The sequence below is a fragment of the Mesoplodon densirostris genome, chromosome 15, assembly GCF_025265405.1.
Source record: "Mesoplodon densirostris isolate mMesDen1 chromosome 15, mMesDen1 primary haplotype, whole genome shotgun sequence".
In the NCBI taxonomy this organism is placed as follows: Eukaryota; Metazoa; Chordata; class Mammalia; order Artiodactyla; family Ziphiidae; genus Mesoplodon; species Mesoplodon densirostris.
The window spans coordinates 78388872-78411608 of NC_082675.1; the positions used below are offsets into that span (position 1 = coordinate 78388872).

Genomic DNA, 22737 nt, shown 5'->3' on the forward strand with positions numbered 1-22737 from the left:
AATGCATACCTATTATAGTACATGTAAAAAAATTTTAAAGTAAGAGAAAAAATGATAAACATCTATAAAGTTATGACCCAGAGATATCACTATTTACATTTTAACATATTTCCAAGTCAAATTTCTGCACATATTTAATGCATACAGTTCATATCATACTGTATATATAATTTTATATCCTTCTTTTTTCCACTTAAGATTATCTCATACGCATTTCCTACAAGATAAGAAAACGCGAAGGTGAAACACATTCCGTTTCATTATTCTTTACGTCCGTAGAAGTGATCTGCCCTACAACTGTCGCATATACTATTTCAGGGTAACTAGTCTTATGAGAAGGCCTAATCTTATATATTTTATAATAGTTAGGAACACTTTGTAGGAGCTGTGCTTTTCTAATTGGTATCCTAGGAGGTGTCTCATCCTTTGGGTTTTTTCTTGTCCAGATTTCCCAGATTTTTCTTCTTAAAACACCATTTTTTATAAGTCACTTCCCTTCTCGAGGGTTTGCAGTAAGCTGCCTTTAGACTAGCTCTCAACTCAGTCTGGAATTAGAGACCCCTCTGTAAAATGCTATCATCTTTCCTCTCTCCGTCCCCTAGACACCGACTGCTCCAGGCAGATCTCAGACAGCCAGTCAGTGTGCTTCCCACTTTGTAATTTTAGTGCCTTCGCTTTTCAATCGTCAATTTTTCATTTATCTCAACCCTTTCCTTGAGGTCCTAACACACATTTTCAATCCTTTCCCCTCTTCCCTATGACACTTCCTACCTTTGGTACCATTCAATTTAGCTCTGAATCGTTTATTGCCTTTTACAACTTCCTCTAATTGTTTGATGTGTGAATGTCTTTTCTTCAGATGCTGAGCTCATAAAATTGCTCTATTCAAGGCCAGGGCAGCAACTCCCACACCTGGGCACTCCGTTACAACGGCTAACACTATGGAGCACTTGCCATATGAAGGATAATATGCTAAGTACTTGGCAGACATTATCTCATCCATTCTTCACAAAAGTCTGTGTCTTTTAGGAATGCTTTTGGCTGCAAATGACAGAGGACCCAATCTGTCTAACAATGCCTAAACAATACAGACTTATTTATTATCTAATGTAATTATAACAACAGGAGCAAAAATTGGAGGTAGGTGGTATCCAGCACTGGCTTAGTAACTCTCTGATATCTGGACTCTGGTTTGGCATCTCTGCAAGTCTTTTCGGCTTCCCGCACGGGTGTGATATGGCTGTAGCATTTCCTGGCATCATATCCTCACACAGCCCTGCTCAAAGTCGGGTAGGAGGGGGTGGTGTAGGATAGGAAGTTCTCTTTCCATATCTCCTCTTACCAGGAAGGAAAAATTTCCCCAAACATTTCCCAGCAGACTTCTCCCACATCTCATTGACCAGAACTGGGCTATCTATCCACCTCCTAGATCAGCAACGAGGTCCTTCTTTCCAAGATCAAGAAATCTCTGAATAATACTAAAAATCAGGATGAAGGACAGCAAAAATGGATTGTTCCTGCACAGGCAACAAACAGTACCAGCCACACAGCATATTAGGAAATTAAAGCTCAGAGAAGCTGAGGAATTTGTGCAAGATTATACAACTACTAAATGGCAGAAAGAGGTTTCAAATCAGACCTCTCTGAGTCTCTCAGAATCCACATCTTTTGCTCACCACACTTTAAAGTCTTTCTAGAGAGTTTTCGAATCTTATTCATCAAAAAATATTTAGTACCCACTTGATGCTCAGCACTGTTCTTGCTACTAAAAGGGAATTAAGTATACAGTATCATCTAGTTAGTGATAGAAGCCCAACCTGGATGAAACAGCTAGAACACATACAATTTATTAATTAATTAATAATCATACAATATTATGTTGCAAGTTCAACTCTAAGTGGGGCGGTTCTACGTAGCAGGAGTTCACTGAGGTTTGTAGAAGTCAGACTGGATTTCATGGATGCTATGGGGTGTGAATCAAACCTCACAGATTTGGATCAGTGGGGATAAGGGTGGCTAAAGTTCTAGGTATGTTCACTACTGGCTTAGCAGACTGCTGTGCTGCCTATGTGTGGTTGAAAAATGGTTGAATAAATTGGTTACATTGCCAGAGGGGGCCCTCCAGCGGACTGAGACCGAAAAGGGAGAGAGACCTAGACCACAAAGCAGTAGCATCTACTGAACTCACTGAGACAGAGAACTGGCTGAGTGCCAAGGGATGTGAAAACTTATAAAAGGGTCAGTGGCTGCCTGAAAGGTTTCTTCGGTCTAACGGAGGAAGCTAGGAGTTGAAAGGTCACTGTTGAGGTGGAATTCCAGCTCTTTTTCTTTATGTGACCTGTGATCTTCCAGAAATTAATAAAGCGAATAATTTGGCTTTTGACTGCCACATACATATTCTGAAGAACGCACCTATCTCATTGTCCCTTTAATAATAATGAGGGGTTTGGGGTAAGTCAACTCACTCTTTCTTGACCAGAGACTCATGTTAACAAGACGAGGTAAGGATAAATCTGGCTCATGGACCAGGGTCAAACTAAGATGCCCACACAGGGCTCAGACCCACAGGCTTGGTTTTGCAGACACTCCAGATTGTCAACTCAGCATAGACATGGAGCTCGCCACACCAGCCGAGAAGAAGCGTGGTGCCTTTACTTCTTTTCATCCCTATCCCTATGAGGATCTGCTATGCATAAAAGTAAAGTGTGCAACTACAGATTATCATACTAAGTGAAGTAAGTCAGAAAGAGAAAGACAAATACCATATGATATCACTTATATGTGGAATCTAAAATATGGCACAAATGAACCTATCCTATTAAAGAGAAACAGACTCACAGACATAGAGAACAGACTTGTGGTTGTTAAGGGGAAGTGGGGAGGGAGAGGGATCGACTGGGAATTTGGGGTTGGTAGATGCAAACTATTACACTGAGAATGGATAAACAACAAGGTCCTACTCTATAGCACAGGGAACTATATCCAATCTTCTGGGATAAACCATAATGGCAAAGAATATTAAAAAAAGAATGTGTGTATGAGTAAAACTGAGTCACTTTGCTGCACAGCAGAGACTGGCAGAACATTGTAAATCAACTATACTTCAATAAAAAAAAGTAAAGTGTAGAGAAGCCATCTTTACAATGTGTTGCAAACACTTTTCAATAAGCTCTAACAATATGAACATTTTCAGACTCAGATTCTATTTCATTATGCACATCTTTTATCTGTTTTTGCTCCTCAAATTCCTTTGGTTGTATCTAAAAATCTAGTGAATTTTCTGAATCATGTTTTCGACATCACAAATTCCACTTCACACCTATAATTTATAGAGTTAAAAATCAACTTAAGTACACAGTGGATTTTCATTGTTTAAACATAAGATCTATGTTCTAAAGAAGGGCAAACAAGAAGTTCTTTGGGTGTGGTTTGTGACAGGATATTAGGGTGGAACCCAGAATTACATAGGAAATTATAGCTTGAGAAAATGTAAGACGGTTTAAACTAGAGAATTTATAAGGAAGAAAAGTGGTATTTTTTTTTCTTTCCATTCCCAAAGCGTTGCTTGGGGGCTGCCTAGATTCAAAAGAGAAAGGATTCCATTGCTTTTAAGTATTGCAAAGAGCTCCCAGGCCACCCTTGTCAAAAGATAGAAGGGATATTGCAGAATTTGGTACTATGAGAACAAGAACAGACAGGAGCTGACAGGTTTTAGCTAATTTTGACAGGCATGTGTAGATATTGCCAAATTCTTAAGTTTCTGGATGACGTCATCCTCCCAACAAATTTCTTAAATGATGCCTTAGCAAACAAGCAATTCTATCCTAATGATGCCTTTCTGAGTAAAATGTTGACTCACTCAAAGGATACAGATTAGAAAGAGAGAGAAGAAAATGCTCTGTGGGAGGGGCAGAGCTTTATAAAAACCAGTCATCGCCATGCCTGAACTCTTAACAAGTCTCAGAGGACCATTTCTTGTCAGACAGAGAATAACCAGGTATTTCAGTCATTTCCATGTCTATCTCTATGAAAGATGGTTTTATTTTACACACTGGTATTATTAATATAATGAGAATTAAAATGTGGGATGTTTTAAGAAGATGGGTAAAATTTACTGGTGTTTTCTTGTTTGTTTGAGAATATTTTAGTTCTAGATTTGAATTAAATTTATAGCAAGACCTAATCTTAAATCTCAGAGGCCAGCAAAGGCCTATGTAACATTCATCAAACCAAAAGGTACATTTAGGTTGTGATGTCAATTTTACCAAACAGCTTAGAATGTGTATATTCTTTACTAGTTAGTGTTTGGCACTGAATTTGATGAGAATAGCTAGACCAATTAAAATATATTAATTTAGCAACTGAAAGTAATCTACAAATTGTGTAGACATATAATAAAGGCAAAAAAGATGACTCAGTTTTTAATCTGAAACAATCAGAAATTAAGCAGGAAGCTGGGTTGGGTCAGTTCAATACCAAAATACCTTTATTGAATTTAGTTCAATAATCAGTCAATCTAGTGAAAGAGGAAAAATCAGCCAAATTAGTTGCTGGATTGACTGAAGTAATAGTTCAGTAATAGTAATAAATCATTTAATACCCCATAGACAAACAATTATTCATTATGAAAGTCATCAAATATCAGAAAATGTCTTTAATTTTGTGGGGGGAGAATTTGGTAATTTGAAAGGGAAATTTCCTTGAAGTTATTGTTTTCTCTGTGTTCTCATTAATTTTTGTGGTCAATTTCAGAATATTTGCACTGTGTCGTTGCAAAAAAAATTATTTAAAATGCTACAGCAAACTGAAATCTAACCTTCGATGCCAGCGAGCAGAGCGACTGTTGTAGTGGCTCTGGCAGCACCTCCCAAGTTCTTGGTCACCTGTGCCAAGTTTCAGTGGCACATCTGTCAACTTGTTTTACAGGAATGGACACAGACATCATGGAGCCCAGCCCCACATATGCTTTTCATCTGTTCGTTCTTCTAAAGAGAATATTCAACGTTGATTAGGAATATAACCTCCAGAAGCTGATAAAGTTGTGTAACTCGGGTGTTAAGAAATGCACAACAGGTGCTACCTAAGAGGTTATGCTATCTGATGGCACTCAGTGATTCAGTTTTACATGGTCTTAGGCAGACTCTCACCTAAACGTAAGGTGTGGATTTGTTAGAGAATCAGAAGACACTATATATATATATTCATAGATTTCTAAAAATATAAACTTCTCAAACCTTATTTGAAAGGTCTGTAGGAAAAGCGCTAGAGTTGGAATCAGAAGGCTGAGATTCAATCTAGGCTTTGAAACCAGCTGTGCAATCAACATCTTCATATTTTCATTGGTATAAGAGGAATTACTAGGTTTAGTGGGCAAGTAATTATGCAAGTTAAATAAAGCAGTGAGGCTGAAGGAATGTGGTAAATGCAATATAGACAACACCTATTATTTTTTATGTTAAATGCAGTTAATTGTACCTATCTTAAAGATAAAATTTAGACTACTTTTAAAAGAAGTACATGCATCTGGGATGATCTAATTCTGTCCTAATTCACTTTTTTTTTCTTTATACAGTTAACTGAAATCCTAATGTGGCAGTAAAAGCCCTCTCTGATAGCTTGTCTTGACACTTAAAGTTTGTTAGTGTCAAAGTGACAGACTATGGCGGTCGTTTTAAAGAATTAGGTATAGGAGAGGCCTACATTTATTTTTCTGGCTCTGATCCCTTATTTATTTTTTCACACAATAGAGAAATATTTATTTATATTATTCTCAGTTTGTTTCTGAAATGTTACTGAGATAATTTACAAAAAAAGATCTACCCAGGACTAATTCACCATAAAGATGATTTTAAATTGTAGAAGGAAGAGAAAACAAATTTCTGAGCCACCCAAGGTAATCTAATCTCAGTGATGAAGCAAGAGAAAAAAAATAGTGATTTTATTTTTTTAACTTAATAAGCCTTCTAGGAGTATTACAAACTTGCTTCCTTCCTCTTTTTATTTCCTCTTTCTAGAATTTCTCGAACTAGTAATTGGCCTAAACTCTTACACACAGCAGTGAAGTTAAACATCAGCAGGTAAAGCAGCGAGCGACATTGGATAGAGTGGGCTTCTGAAGCAGACCTGGGCTTGAATCCCTGCACCATTACATACAAACTCTGTGACCTTATACAAGTTGCTTACCCTCTCTGGGCATCAGGATGTAACCTATACAGTAAAGATCCTAATATCTACCTCATACAGATCCCATGAATATTAAATATTAAAGGAGACAAGAAGACATGAGAGAGTTTTGGGGACAAGTTTTACTTAATTTACTATTTTGTCTTGAAAAAATACAATTGAGTGGTACTTCCCATAAGAAATTTTGATGCAAATTGCAATCACTTTCTTCAAAAGAAATGTTGGTGAACCAAGTGTTCACATAAAATACCCATGGATTAGGGAGATGTGAGCCGTGGAGGCCCTGCTGAGTGAGCCCAAGCCTAAAGAGCTGCAGGACATGCCTCATGGGGCATGGGGCAGCTCCCCAGCCACTGTCACAAGAAGGTTTCCTGTGGGATGATGAGTGTCAGCGTCGCTTGGTATATTTATAGATTGTGGTAATTGCAGGTGTGTTTTAAGCTGTTACAAAAGCATAAGATACAGTTTGTTGTTCAGAATCAACAGGTGTGTCGAAGCATTTGGCTGCATGCGGAGACTTAGGTCATGGAGGGCGTGTCTGTTATTTATCTTCAGATGGTGGATGGGGTGTGTGTGTGTGTGTGTGTGTGTGTGTATGTGTTCCATGGCCCCGGGACCACCCCTGCAATGGGACCTGGCATTGACTTCCCTACTAGGGATGGTGGGAGAAGGGGGCCTTTCCAGCTCTCCCAGTAATGAACTGCTCAGCTCAGGGGGTGCTTTGGTAGAAAGGCTATGGTGTGTGTGAGTGGAGGGGTGCAGGTATGCGAGGTAGGGCTGTGTAAAAATGCCCACTCTCAAACGGTGAGTCTAGGTCACTTCTAGAAGCAATGAATTTGAAAGAAGTATGACCATCTCCATTGGCGTCAATCAGAGTATATATGCGTGTGGCATACATTTGAATATGCATGTATTTGCCTGTGTGTGGGGTGTGTGTGTGTGTGTCTGTGTGTGTGTGTGTGTGTGTGTGTTGTGTGTATCTGTGGGTACAACACAGAGGCAGAGAACATGACCCTGGAGGCTGGCTACCCACCTACCACCTTCAATTACCAGTCCTGCCCCTTATAGTCGAGTGACACTGGTCACTTTTCTTCTTCTCTCTGGGCGGTAGTTTCTTCCTTTGTAAAACGGGAATAGCAATGCCTTCCTCATAGGGTTTCCATAAAGATTAACTGGTTAGTACAGGTGAGATGTTTAAAACAGCATCTGTTGTACAGTAAGGTTTCGATAAAGGCTATTTATCGTTATTGCTGTTATTATCATTATTTTGATGTGGAGTGTCACTGCTCATCACGTGACTGTTCCCTCTACCTCAGGATTGGCTACATCATTTGCAGTAGCCAGTGCAAAGGAAAATGCAGGGCCCTTTGTTTAAGACTATTAAGAATCGCAAGGTTGCGGTAGCCGTGCATCGTACTGAGTGTGGGACCCTTTGTAGCTGCACAGGTCCCAGGATCACGATGACGCTGTCCCTGCTCTACCTCATGCTCTTGGATGAAAGGAGACTAGAGAGGGAACCCCTGCCCCGTGCAGGGTACAGCCTGTGCTACTCTGCTGACATCACTCAGAATGCTGAGTCATCTTTTAGAGCTGTTTCCTTTTTCCCCCTCACTTCCCTTCTAGATTGAAACAATGGAAGAACTTTACAAGGCAAACACAATCTTTGCCCTCAGTTTCTTCAGCCAACTGGCAAATACAAGTACCGCCACCCAGAATCTCTTCTTCTCTCCATGGGGCATCTCCTCCACCATGGCCATGATCTACCTGGGTGCCAGGGGCAACACTGCAGACCAGATGGCCAAAGTAAGTTTCTGTTAAAGTTCCAAATTAGAACAGAACGATTCCTGAACTGAATTGTAGAGTTGCTCCGATTACATGCCTGAGACATCTCGACTCTAACAAGGTCAGCAATCATCACAAGCCATTACAACACAAGTTCCTTAGATTCAAATCTATAAAACAGCCAAACCACAAACACCCTCAGTGGTAGATATAGCAGAAAGCATACCAGAATTTCTTATCCTGCAAGGTTAGAAAGGGTTAATAGTGACAACGTCTTATATTTGATAGTATAATGCTTATATTTTTCAAAGTACTTGCAAGCTTTATCTCTATTGGTTTTAAGACAAGTGTCATTTAACAGAGTGGGGAGAGTGGCGATGGGAATGAAGCACTTTTCCCAGGGCTTCTTCTGGTTTCTGCCCTCCTAGCTCAGCTTCCTTCCATTCATGTAAAGAATTCCTTCTAGTGGTTTTAAGAGAGTGTCACCAAGGGAAAAAATATCCCAGACCCGTGATCTCCGCACTCTGGGAGATGCACAGAGAGCAGCGTGACTTCGGAGGACCTCAGCCAACATTCTCAACCCCATGAGTTCATGTCAACAACATGGGGCTGACATCATGGCCAGTCCTCAAAGTCAAGGTGGACAGGGTGTGGGACAGCATTGTGAGCTATTTCTGTTAAGGCCACTGGCTTCCTTCCTTGGTGAAGGAAGCTGACACCAGCTCAGTCAGGGGACCCTTTCACTAAGTCTGGGGCCATGGAAATATATCGAACTACTACAACTGTACATGGCAATGGTCCTATGGGATGAATTCAGCACCATTAAAATTCACATGATCCTGTATTTCCCGGGTCAGTGACCAGACAAAGTAATATATAATTAAAATTCTTTCCTATTCCCGTATGTACAAACATTAAAATTGAATGCTTTAAGTACAGGCTCTGGTTTCTCACAAACACTGGATTCTGTTTTCAGCCACACCAAAATGCTGCTGGCTACTTTTGACTTTCCCAGGAGAATTGCACCTGCGTGTGTGTATATAGATAGATGGATATCTCCTTCCAGGTACACGGTGACCCATTTAAGATGGGTCTTGTTTGGAGTGGCTCACAGGGGGTGTTGGCCTATCTCACTGCAGCAGGAAAAGGGATGGAAGTGTCACTCCCTGAGTTTGTGGCAGTTTAAACATCAAGACTTACAAGAAAACCCAGTTGCTCACGTCTGAGAGCAGCAACATTTTGCAAAACTCCTTCCCTCTATTTTCTTTGCCTTGAAAAGAATAAGTGCAGTGAACTCTATTAAAAACTTTAGAAAACGTCAGGGTCTTCATTTTTTAGATGTAAAGGCATCAGAAGCAATATTTCTTTGAGGACAAATGCCAAATGAAGTGCTCTAGGTACGTAAAGTAAAAAATGTGATTTTGATACGAAAGGAAAATTAACTTATTGGTCACTCGGCACAACACAGCTTTTCTGTGTCTGGCAAGTGCTTTCAGCACATGGGACAAGGGGTTTATATAGTTTTCTTGTAACTGTGCTGCATGGGCAGATTTTAAAATTCAAAGGCAAATTTGGTTAATTCCCTACTAAAAAAGAGGAGAAGCTCTTTGGTTGGAGGAGGAAGCACGGATTTGGGGGGCAGACCTGCCTGTGTTTGGGTGGTGACTTTGCCATTTACCAGGTGTGTGAGGGAAGGCATTTCAACTCTCTGAGCCTCAGTTTTCTTATTTTTAAAAGGAGAATGAAAATGCGTAACCGGCAAGATGGGTGTGAAGATTAGAGAGAATAGGAGAAGCACGTGGTGGAACTAAAAGTTATCATAGCTGACGCTTACAGTGCCCTAGCCAGGCACCTTTCTAAGAACGTTTTAGAGTTTACCCACAGAATACAAAATCCTGTGAGGTAGGTGCTCTGATTACCATAGTCCTTTTATAGAAATGAGAAATTTAGGGCAAGAAGAGGCCACACAGTTGGGAATTGATACAGTTGGTAAAGGTGACATAGTTGTAATGGAATAAAGTAATGAGTAGAAGGGATAAACTCCTACAGAGCATAGGCGATGTGAGATCAGCAGTTGTATTTTTGCCAGTTCTTCTCTTTAGGGTAAGGCCGCGGACCTGCCCAGGCCAAGCCGCCTCTCTGGGCAGGGTGCATCCCTCAGCATGGCCCCGGGTCACCTCACATCCCCCGCTCCTGCAGGGACTCTCGCAGTGGCTCAGGAGGCCTTTAGAGCTAGCCCCGAGACCCCATCAATTTCCTTAAAAGGGAGGACAACTGGAGAAGCTGTTACATGAAATATTGTTCCCTTACATGGTGGCAGAGTCAGACCACTTCTTTACAAGGAGTATTAGGTACGACTTATAACGTGTGATCTGAAGAGCAGAGAGAGACCCCACAAATCCTAACACCTCTCCTTCCAGCCTAGAAGTTCACCACCTGCTGGACAAACCTGCCTTTCCTTCCTTAGCAGAACGTCTACCATGGATCCATTTACCAATAAGCTTCTCCTCACCTGGGACCCCACGGGGTTGGGACCCAAAGGATGTTGCAGGTGGGAGTGGGTGGGTAGCAGGGCCAGGCTCGGGGGTGCTGAGACTGGCTGAGCCAGGCTGGGAAGGCTACAGTTTGGGGGAGGGGACCTGAGGCCCCTCCCGGGGCCAGTGTGCACCTACCAGCTTCAATGTTATCTGGATCTGCCACTTACAACATAAAGAGATTCATATTGTCATCTTACCTCTGCCACTTGCCCCCAACATGGACAGATGTGTGGGATTTCTTTATGTGTAAAGAAGGTATGTGCAAATATTTCAGGTGATCCCTGTAATACTGAGAGACCTGCTTTTATGTTGAAGCTAGCTGTGGCTTGTAGTTTTTGACAGGTTAGAAGTGTGCAATATATAAGGCTGCTGAAGAGAGAGATCCAAGGTTGGGAGTTAACCTTATGGCTTCCTTCAAACTACTGGCATGTTTTCAAGGCAACTTATGGGTTGGGTTATAATTTAGATAATTTAGAGCTTATAAATCATCTCATCATAACAGTATGCTGTCAAAATGGCCAGCATATCAGCTAGTATAAAATAGTTTGTGCTGAGTCCCGTGAAGGAAATTTCCGCTGGCTGACACATGCTACATATGAAGAGCATCTATGCTTGTTGCCATACACAAAGGCAGGAAACGAGACGTAGGGCCACTAAGAGGTACTTGATAGCCATTGGTTTAAAAGTTAAGTAATGTAGCAGAAAAATGTACCCAATTCTCTGGAATTCCAATTGTAGGTGCTTCAGTTTAACAAAGTTGGAGGCCACAAAGTCACTCCAGACACCCAAGAGATCTTCACCAGTTGTCACTTCACACAGAAGATCCAGAAGGGCACTTATCCTGATGCTATTTTGCAGGTATCTGATTCATCCATTTCTATTTCTTTTGTATTTTATTTCCAGAATATTCTTGTCTTAAAATCACAGTATTAGACAGGGAAGGAACCTAGTACAACTTCCCTCATTCATAGAAAGAAAACTAAGGCTCACAGTCCTTGAGTAAATATCCTACTCTGATAAGTAAGGGCAGAGCCCGGGTAGAATCCAGACTTCACGACTTCCAGGCCAAGACTATTTCTAAATTCTATCACCCCACTCTGCCATTCGTTGGGTATGTATAATTTATTCTAATGCCATTGTAGAGACTCCTAGAATACACATGCATAGATGCAGATTTCCAGAGTAAGGGGTGACAAGTAATTGAGGAATGGAGAAGGCCAGGCTTGGTGACTTCATGAAAGGTCACTGACCCTCGAATATCCTTTATGTCCTCCCCTTCTATCTCCTATGATCTATCTATCTATCTATCATCTATCTATCAATCTATCTATCTATCTATCATCTATCTATCTGTCTATCTATCTAATCTCTTCAGCTGATCTATCTCACGTAGTCATTTCTTTTCCCAATACTCCATTTCCTTACACATCATATCCAGCTACATTGTAGGAGCTGGGCGTAGATGTGCTCCTATGGGTAAACAACTTCCACAATCACACTCCTAAGTCAGGTTATGGGGAGATACCCCACATAGCTTTCTTCTTGGGAATGCTGATGCTCCATCTGCCTGTCAGCCAGGGAATTATGGACTTAGGAGGGGAAAAGGGCCCCTTCAACATGGAGATTCTGCCAGGTCTGAATGGACGGCTGGCGGTCCATCTGCAGGGTTCTGACCTCTGCTTCACCCAGGCGCTGCTGTGACTAAGCCCTGTGTGTGTCATCGTGCTTACAAACTTCAGGTTGGGGATTGGAATTTCCCTCAATTTCCTGCTTTCTAAAACCCAGATTTTCCACTCACAGACTACCCCTTAATTATAAAATGGTACTTGCAGAAGTTATATGAACTTTTTAAAGAACGCTTCTAAGGCAACATTTTAATATAACAAAAATTGCTTACCGACTTTGTAGTTTAGGAAACTGTAGAAGGAGCCTGACTTTCTTCTAGGATCTTGGTTACTTCACGGTTAAATCCAATCCATAGGCACAGTAAAATCTGAAACAAATAAAAAAATTATCTGATTATCCATATCAAGAGTATTTCCTCAGAGATTCCTCTAAAGTGCCAGAAAAAAGTATATTTTAATACAGCATTTTATTGACGTACTGGAAAAAATACCACTGCTTAAGAAATATCTTGTTTAGGAGTCTTGAGTTATATAAAGAGAATCTCTCCTTTCTGTTTAAGGCAAAAGCTGTAGACACAATCCATTCATCCTTCCGTTCTCTCAGCTCCGCCCTGAACACGTCCACAGGGGAGTATTTATTGGAAAGTGCCAATAAGCTGTTTGGCGATAAGTCTTCAAGATTGAAGGAAGTAAGTGAAACCTGCGATTTAAATGGCAGGGCCCCAAACTTACAAGGAGGTCAGTTTTAAAGCTGTTCTCTCTTATTCATGCTGAGAGAGTCAGAATTCCACATGGGTTCCCTTAGACTCCCTAAGGCCACTGGACACTATCCAATGCAGCTATCCCTATGCTCCCTCTGTGGGTGCTTTCTCGCCCTGCTGCAAAATTCCCACCTGTAAGTCATAAGTCAGGAAGCGCACAGCTGATTTCCAGAGCCTCTATCCCCACACCCAACTTCTCCCCTTGTACCCAGTGGTCATAATGCAAAGCGTGCAGGAGAGCAAATAGAATTGGGACTGGAGTTGGGGGTGGAGGTCAAGAGAACACATATAATCAGCCCCCCTAGCCAACCTCCACCCCTACCCCTACCTCAGGCTCCCCAGTCTTGACAGGAAGCCTGTAATTTATAATTACACCAAGGCTTGTTCAGTATATATTCTATGTAAACTTTGTCTTTTTTTTTTTTTTTTTTTTTGCTTTAAAGGGATACATGCAGCTCTCCAAGAAATATTACTCTACAGAACCCCAGGCAGTTGACTTCCTAGAATGTGCAGAAGACGTCAGAAAAAAGATTAATTCCTGGGTCAAGACTCAAACCAAAGGTAAAACCAAGGAAGTAGTTTCTGCTCTTCTTTCTACTTAGAAAGCTCATGTATTTTTTAAAAAACCATCCTTGAACTTAACCCTTACTCCCAACCTTAGTTATTTTGCTTAATGTAACCTGATTCTTGTTGAGCCACGTGGTGTTTTAAGTGAGAAAAAAATAATTGAGGTCTACTAATAGAAGACATATATTCAGTACTTAAATAATCTGATTTTGGATATTACCTTAGAATAGAATATAAGAGGAGACAGCTCTTTTCTAACATAGGAAATATCAGTATTGAAATAATTGTGACTCTGTGTCTACTGTGGACAAAAACGAAGAAAAAAGGCGTGACCTTCAAATGAGTAATTGGTGTGAGAATCCTAGCAATGGAAAAAGGAGGGATCATAAAGTTTTAACTCTTTCTTCTGTTTCACCTTCAGAGTCAGTATGTTGTCAAGTTCTTTTGGTCCCTGCTTCATCTCTCCTGGATTGTCTAAGCTACTTCTACCTTTGCATGTCCTTAATTCTGTTTTTTTTTTTTAATTTTTAAAAATTTATTTTATTTTTTTAACATCTTTATTGGAGTATAATTGCTTTACAATGGTGTGTTAGTTTCTGCCTTACAACAAAGTGAATCAGTTATACATATACATATGTTCCCATATCTCCTCCCTCTTGCGTCTCCCTCCCTCCCACCCTCCCTATCCCACCCCTCTAGGTGGTCACAAAGTACAAGCTGATCTCCCTGTGCTATGCGGCTGCTTCCCACTAGCTATCTATTTTACATGTGGTAGTGTATATATGTCCATGCCACTCTCTCACTTTGTCACAGCTTACCCTTCCCCCTCCCCATATCGCCAAGTCCATTCTCTAGAAGGTCTGTGTCTTTATTCCCATCTTGCCCCTAGGTTCTTCGTGATCTTTTTTTTTTTTTCTTCCTTAGATTCCCATCCAAAATCCCACTACCTGTTAGTAGTGAAGCTGGGGTTCCCTCTTCTTCTGAGCCTTAGTCTAATTCTGGAATTCTTCAATTGGATGTTTAAAGTGTTTGTTAACTTAATGCAAAAAACGGATTTTCATTTACCTCCTGTGTTTAAAACATTGTTTCAAGCCATAGTGTGGTAACTTGGTTTCTTAGTTACCACAGTGGAAAAAACACATGAACTAAGTTCTATAGAATTTTTAAAAATTGTTTTGTTTCTCTGAAAATAGTTGATCTACTTTAGTTCTTCATTTCTAGATTTTTAAATTACTGCTGTAAAATACTGACACACCACTGACAAAAATGAAGCAGAGAAAGTGAAGATTAACAGAAGTGAAAGTAAAAAGGTATCGCAAAGTTAAAGAGACACATGAAAGTCTTGCTTTTTTGAGAACAGCAAGAATTTCTCTTCTCTTTAAGCATTTGTGTTGAATGGCTGTAAATCAATCAGTGGAATTGCCAAAATGCCAAGTAGTCATTTGGACTGATTGTTTTAGAAAATTTTATAATAATTTGAGACAATTTCTGTTTTATTTGTTAGGATCAAATAGTAGTTTTTCCATACGCATTACAGAGTTAAATAAAGTCCTAGTAGATTTCTGCAGTAACCAAGAATTTTAATTCCCTGAGGGATATATTGAATAGAAATACTGAATGACTATACTGAAGCTGGTCAGACTACAGTGACCTTTTTGTTCGAGTCCTATCTGTCAGTAGGAATGGAAGATGGTGGAATTCTGACCAGCTGACAAGCATTGCGACCTTGGGAGGGTTGCTAATCTCTCTTACTATGGTGTTCATTTGTATAAAATGACAATAATAATACCTACTAGAGTAGTTGTGAGGATTAAATAAAATAATGTATTTAGTGGTTGAAACATTGCAGAGCAGGTATTCACCATAAATGGCCTGTTTCTTAAACCAACTATAAAAAAAATCATGCTCAGATGTTATCATTTCTGAGAACCTTCTCTGACTCCTCACTTGTTTACTCCCTTCTCTGGGTTGTCATAGTTCTCTGCATTTTTAGCTGTCTTATAGAACTTATCATACATTGTTTCCTGACTGATTTAGAATCTCTCTTCCAATATTCTCAGTCCCACCAGGACAAGTCTTCCTTTCTCACTTCATGAATCTGTGCTACTCCTGGTGTAGGTCTAGCACAACTTCCAAAAAACTGTTTCAGATGATAGACTGTCTAGACCAGATCTTGAAGGAGCCCTAGTGACATATGTATTGTGGAAAGGCACTATTATGTTCCTTAAGTGACTCTTTTCCACTCCCATCTGAATTAGCTAACTTCATACCACTACAAAACTTTGAGAAAGAGTATAAAAGGAACTTAACATTTTTTCCAAGTCTGATAGTAATTCTAAACCTTAATTGCATTACTTCTTCATTTTCTCTTGGATTTTGCAAACCTCAGAAATTTGGTCTCAGTTTTACTTATGATTTAGGTAAATCGAGAGAAAAACTTAAGCTTGAAGAGCAACATCTCTGCAGAGTTTGATAAATGTGGATGCCGAGTTTGATGGTGACTCAAAAGATTCAAGAAATCATGATAACTTCACAGTTCTTAATCATGAAACCTAAACATATATCATATTTTCTGTAGGCAAAATCCCAAACTTGTTACCTGAAGGTTCTATAGATGCAGAGACCAAGATGGTCCTGGTGAATGCTGTCTACTTCAAAGGAAATTGGAAAACTCCATTTCAGAAGAAATTAAACAGGCTTTATCCTTTCCGTGTGAACTTGGTATGAGACAATGAGACAGATTTTCTTAACATATATTTTAGGGCCTTTGACAAAATAGAGAAAGAAAAGTTAGGGACCACTCACTGATACTTGTACATAATTTGCTAGTTATAGTTATGCACATTGGATAGTTGATTGACTCTATTCCATTTTTTGATCTGTCAAACTAGATTAATAATAATATCCAACTCAAAATATTGTTGTAAGGATTCAACGAGAGTTTGAAGAGTTCTTGGCCCCTAGTAGGTACTCAACAAATGTTTCAGTATTATTATAATTATAATTGTCCATCTTATTACTAATGGATATAACCTTGAAAAAGCTAAATAGATCAGAGCCAATGTCAGGGTGTACAAATTATTTATTTATTTATTTATTTATTTTTTGGCGGTATGTGGGCCTCTCACTGCTGTGGCCTCTCCCGTTGCGGAGCACAGGCTCCGGACGCGCAGGCTCAGCGGCCATGGCTCACGGGCCCAGCCGCTCCGCGGCATGTGGGATCCTCCCGAACCGGGGCATGAACCCGCGTCCCCTGCATCGGCAGGTGGACTCTCAACCACTGTGCCACCAGGGAAGCCCCAAATAATTTATTTTGTTGATTTTTAGAAACATAGTTCTTCAGCACGAAAGCAGAACCCATTCTCTTTTACGTCTGATTGTAAATCTTTTGACATCTTAGTATACTTTCATATTTTACTTTTTAATAATTTTAGACTCAGCACAAAGAAGTACAGATGATGTTCTTGCACAAAAAGCTGAACATTGGATACATAGAAGACCTAAAGGTCCAGATTCTAGAACTGCCCTATGCTGGATATGTCAGTATGTTCCTGTTGCTTCCAGATAGAATTGCTGAATGTTCTACTGGCTTGGAGTTGGTAAGGCATTCCAAGTTCCATTGTTTTAAACTTCTGGGGCTAAACTTACCTTGGCATATGTCTAGAACTTGGGAAATGGTGTGCAGTTTCTCATGGAAATATGTGAATTGGTTGAGAGGAACAGTGCCAGGTCTCACACTTTCATTCAAAGGCTTAAACTTATGTCATACATGCTACTTTTTTTGCGAAATTTTTCCCAAACTAGTAAATTTTAATATCACCCACACTATAGTGAAGTTAAAGTCACTGATTGTTAACATTAGAAGTTGTTTTCCTTCTCTGCTAAGCACTCATTGGTTTGGCTTTTGGATTTGTAGCTGGAAAGTGAAATAACTTATGACAAACTCAACAAGTGGCTCAGCGAAGACACCATGGCTGAGGATGATGTGGAGGTGTATGTCCCCCGGTTCAAATTAGAAGAGCATTATGAACTCAAGTCCATTCTCATGAGCATGGGTATGGATGATGCCTTCAGCCAGGGCCAAGCCAATTTCTTAGGCATGTCGGAAAAGAATGACCTGTTTCTGTCTGAAGTGTTCCATCAAGCCTCTGTGGATCTGAACGAGGAGGGCACTGAAGCAGCTGCTGGCACTGGGGCCATTTTGTCAGGGAGAACTGGCCATCGAGGCCCAAAGTTTGTGGCAGACCATCCTTTCCTCTTCTTTATCATGCACAAGAAAACCAAGAGCATCCTCTTTTTTGGCAGATTTGCCTCACCCTAAATTGAAAGGTTCCGTTTCTGCACAGGATGTTGTAATGTGAGGTATAAGCCTCAGAATTGCCCTAAGGGCCAAAACTTTAGCAACCTTCTGTACATATTTCTGTTTTTCTGAACAACTTCTATTACACAGTGAATATAAATACAGAAGTAGCTTGACATCTGTCAGTCACAACATTACCACCCTATTAATCATGTGGTCTCCTAAAATGGGATGATATCTCATTCAGTTCTTCCTTACTCTTAGTTTATTTTATAGCATTACCTTTTACTGTATTATTTATTATTTTATATAATGGCTTTTTATTATTGTTCACTGTCTAGTGTAGCTGATACAGTTACAGAAGCATGTCATCACTTATTTTTCTTTCTAAGGAAATGCACTTATTTGTTCTTATAATGAGGGACACGCAGGTGTCCTTCCAGGCCCTTCTGTAATAGAAACCTAGAAGAAAGCATTGAACAGGAAAATATACGTGGCGTGCATTTCTAGCATTATGTATCACATCGATGTGTCTGTAACTTATGGAAGGTTGTGAATATATAAAAAATAGACATGTTTCCACACAACTATTTGTTTGTTGTCATTCTGTTAGGTCTTTAGGTCATAAGACCTGTTTATCTTGATTCTCAGGAATCAGGAATCATGGCTCATTTGTGAGAACCAAGAAAAAATAAACAGAATAAAGGAGCCAAAGGAGAGGCTGCTGTATAGCACAGGGAGCTCAGCTCAGTGCTCTGTGATGACCTAGAGGGCTGGGATGGGGGTGGCGGGGAGGGAGGCGCAAGAGGGAGGGGATATGGGGATACATGTACACATATAGATGATTCACTTTGTTCTACAGCAGAAACTAACACAACACTGTAAAGCAATTATACTCCAATTAAAAAAAAAAAGGACAAAAAAAGGAGCCAAAGGAATAAGCCACCGTCTTGCAAGGAGCTCCAATGTTGGCGGGGGGGATGGAGTTATGGGAAAAATGGATTAGAGCTGTCTTCTCACAGCAGCAAAAGGTATAGCAATTCAAAAGAATAGTTTGGGTCAGAGTCCTTTGGGGACACCTGTGTTCAAACCTCAAGGACATCAGGAATAAACACCAAGTCTAGTGGTCCAGACATAGAATCAAGGTCATAATCATTGACTGAGGTGAGCGTTCAGAGGGGTAGAGATGAACTGGGCTCAAGAGCAGAAGGGCAACATACAATGGGAAACATTACCTAAGTGTGTTTTCCTCAAATAGCACTGAATGCTTTTGAGTGGATCAGAGAAGAACATAATTTAAGTCCTAAGAACGAAGGAAGACCTGAGGTTTAAGGGAGCTGAGCTGGCTGCAGATTCTGGCTGCAGAAGTGTGGCTGGATCCTGGAAATGTATTCCGGGCGTCACCGTCCCTACGATGAAAGCCAGGGATGGGTGACCTACTGGAGCATGGTGGCTAAAAAGGTAACCTCAGGACATTGACTTAACTGCATCCAAATCCCAGTTCTAACACTTATGAGTTATTTAACCACAAGCCGGGAAATGATGCTTCCTCATGCTTCAGTCTTCTTTCTGTGTAAACTAGGGAAAACAATGCTTTTCTCATAAGGTTTCTGTGATGGTAAAATGAATTCATACAGAACAAGCAATTAAAAGAATGCTTAGCATGTACAGTACTTAATACACACTAGTGATAACGATTATTTTCTTTGTCAGTAATAAAACTGTCTCACTGTCAGCTGGTCCAACATGGAGCCCCAGAAAATTATTCTCATAATTCTTTAAGGCTTGAATTGTGGTTTGTTTCCTCTAAATCAGACGTTCTTGAAAATTAGGGGTTCTTCCTTGCATTCTCCTACTTACTCTTAGATTCATATTTTAAATGTACTTTAATAATTCACTCAGCAATGCGATAAGTAGTAACTTTCTGAATTGTTGTGAGTCTTAAGATATTCATATTTCACCATGATTATTGAATTAGAGCACGAGGATAGAATTCTAGGTTCAAAGCATTCTTCAGCACTTTAAGGGCACAATTTTATCATCTCCCAGCACCAAAGTTGTGGATGGGAAAGTTGATGTCAAGATAATTCTTGCTTCTTGTAGCTTTAATTATTTTATTTTTGTTTTTGATGATGTTCTTGATATTTCATTGCATTAAGAGTATTTTTTTTTTTTTTTTTTTTTTTGCGGTACGCGGGCTTCTCACTGTCGTGGCCTCTCCCGTTGCGGAGCACAGGCTCCGGACGCGCAGGCTCAGCGGCCATGGCTCACGGGCCCAGCCGCTCCGTGGCATGTCGGATCTTCCCAGACCGGGGCACGAACCCGTGTCCCCTGCATCGGCAGGCGGACTCTCAACCACTGCGCCACCAGGGAAGCCCGCATTAAGAGTATTTTTAAACTGTTTTAAAATTTTATCTTGTTCATCAGGAGATGTTTTCCATCTGGAAACTTGTACCTTGGTTCATTTCTGGGAAACTCTCAGCCGTTGCTATGGCCTGAATGTTTGTTCCCTCAACACGTATGTTGAACACCTAATCCCCAATGTGATGGTCTTTGTAGGTGGGGCCTTGGGGAGGTAATTAGTATTAGAATTAGTCATGAGGGTAAGTCCCCGTGATGTAATTAGTGTTTTTATAGGGAAATGAAAAAACAAAAGCTCTCAACCAAGTAAAGACAAGTAGGCAACCATCTGTGAACCAGGAAGACAGCCCTCAGCAAGAACCCGATCACAGACGTGCAGCCTCCAGAGCTGTGAAAAATGAATGTTTGTTGTTTAAGCCACCCAGTCAGCGGTGCTCTGTTAGGTCAACCCAGACTGAATAAGAAAACCATTATCTACTCAACTCTCTCAGCCCCACTCTATTTACTCTCTTCTTCTGGATTCCTACTTGAATAATACTGATGTACCTAGAGTTCTTTTTTCGGTTCTAAAAGATTTTGAATACCTAATAAATTCATGCAATCTCAGCATCAAATATCATGAAGACTAGAGCAAAAATTCTCCCTCCCCCGCCATTGCCCATCATATAGTTCTTACCCTCCCACCCCCATTAGTAACATCTGTACATATCGCTAAATATTCATAGGGCAGGCCATAACTAACAACAACAAACAAACAAACAAGCAAAATTATGCTGATATTCTTTTTTTTTTTTTTTTTTTTTTTTTGCGTTACGCGGGCCTCTCACTGTTGTGGCCTCTCCCGTTGCGGAGCACAGGCTCCGGACGCGCAGGCTCAGCGGCCATGGCTCACGGGCCCAGCCGCTCCGCGGCATGTGGGATCTCCCCGGACCGGGGCATGAACCCGTGTCCCCTGCATCGGCAGGCGGATTCTCAACCACTGCGCCACCAGGGAAGCCCTATGCTGATATTCTTATATTGTTCACTTTGGATACCATTACTCCTTTCTCTTTCCCTGCCCCCTCCCAACAGGCATCAAAACAATGCAAAACCAAAATTTTATCAACATAACAATATATCAATATATAAAGATTTTAAACAAGAGGTAAGTGGAAAGCAATCTGAAGAAGGTTTGTGGGAAAACATGAATAAAACTTTTAGTCTGTGTCTTTAGAGAAGATGAAACAGTTTCTTGGCCGGTTCCCCAGAATCTATATCGATGCATTAAATGTAACATAAATGACCAGAGCTGTGCGGTGATGCAGGCCAAGTCACTCTCTGGTGGACCACTGGCCGTCAAGATGGACAGCCCCTCTATCTAGAGCCTCCATATGATACTTTCAGCTAATAATAGTCTGCAGGCTTCCTGTGGATAATGACATCTGCTCAGCCCATGTCAGGCAGGCACCACGGAATTTGCAGCCACAGGTTGCATCCCCCAGGGAAATTCAAAGCAACGTTCTGCTCTGGGTTCCACAGCAACATTCAACTATTAAACTCTGAGCCACTTTACCACGTGTGCCCCATGAAGAGAAAAACAGAAACTGCGTGAAGAAAAAACACACAAATAGGTTATTAACAAAGATAATTCTCCTTTTGCTCAGTCCCTGCTGGACTGTGCTCCATTCCCGTCTCTCTCTCTTCACCCCCGTCACCATTCCTCCACGCCCTGCATCCTGTTATAGACAGTTTTCCCTTTTTAATAAATAAGGAGGAACATTCACAGGGAGAAACGGAAGAGAAGCAGAAAGTGATGAAGTCACATTTGACCCAGTAACTGTGTCTAAAACATCGATCCAGACCTCATGTCCCTGGGGTGGGGACGGTGGACATGGGACAAGTTGGAGTTGTGCTCGGGGTTCTACACCAACACCCAAATGAGAAGAACAGAAACATTTCTTGGATGCTTCGCCTAGCACCTTATGAGCAACTTAAACGGTAAACAGTTCACCAATAATAGTCTCCATTTCCTTGCCCTTTGTTATTCTACTAATTTAAAACTTTCTGTTGTTATTGAAAAAATAAATCTACCAGGGAAAACCACGAATTGCTGCCAGTTGGCAGACTCGAGAGAACATAAGCCAGGGAAGTGTGAGTTACAATTTGTTAGAATTCCAGTCTGTACATGCAGACAGACATGGAAAATGTGGGTAATTAAGTAATTCAGGCAAAACCCTGTCTCTCTTTTTATTTGAGCTTCTGGCCAAGATGAAGTTGAAAGAAAGAGCGTATAGGCTTGTGAAAGTGAATCAGAGGGTGGGGTTAAGGAAAGGGTGGTGTTAGAAGTTTTAAAAATTATTTCTACAGTCAAAGGTCACTTAACTCAGCCACGGTCTCTTACTAAAGGAACCAGTTGCCAATTCTGCTCCCGTGTAAGAAAACAAGGTATTGTAAATAGTTCTTTGTTTTAAAATGTTTGTTTATGTTTTCTTTGTTGAAGTACCTAGCTAAAGAACAGTTTATCAAGACTCCCACAAAACAGAAATAATAGATGAAGGCCAGCCCCCAGGAATTCTGTGCAAGTCTGAGAGATTGAACCCTGAGCTGCTTCAAAGTTGGTACTAGAGGGCTAAGCGGGAGAG

General features: G+C 40.6%; 3 protein-coding genes across 4 annotated transcripts in view; 2 read left to right on the plus strand and 1 right to left on the minus strand.

Moving 5' to 3' along the window:
- The window catches only part of SERPINB3 (serpin family B member 3), a 77576-nt gene that overhangs the window by 34628 nt on the left and 20211 nt on the right, over positions 1-22737 (minus strand). For both annotated transcript variants that reach the window (XM_060119009.1, XM_060119007.1), the window contains exon 2: positions 12400-12495. The gene's annotated coding sequence lies outside the window, so the exon portion shown is untranslated. The remainder of the gene's footprint in view (positions 1-12399; positions 12496-22737) is intronic.
- Positions 3890-18342, plus strand: LOC132502815 (plasminogen activator inhibitor 2-like). Its single transcript, XM_060119010.1, has 8 exons — positions 3890-3997; positions 7807-7986; positions 11241-11360; positions 12688-12816; positions 13332-13449; positions 16034-16176; positions 16890-17054; positions 17372-18342. The coding sequence occupies exons 2-8, from the start codon at positions 7816-7818 to the stop codon at positions 17774-17776; spliced, it is 1251 nt and encodes a 416-aa protein (XP_059974993.1). The 5' UTR covers positions 3890-3997; positions 7807-7815; the 3' UTR covers positions 17777-18342.
- LOC132502518 (uncharacterized) overlaps positions 22456-22737 on the plus strand; it is a 37470-nt gene continuing 37188 nt past the window's right edge. Inside the window, exon 1 of the mRNA XM_060118379.1 lies at positions 22456-22540. The gene's annotated coding sequence lies outside the window, so the exon portion shown is untranslated. The remainder of the gene's footprint in view (positions 22541-22737) is intronic.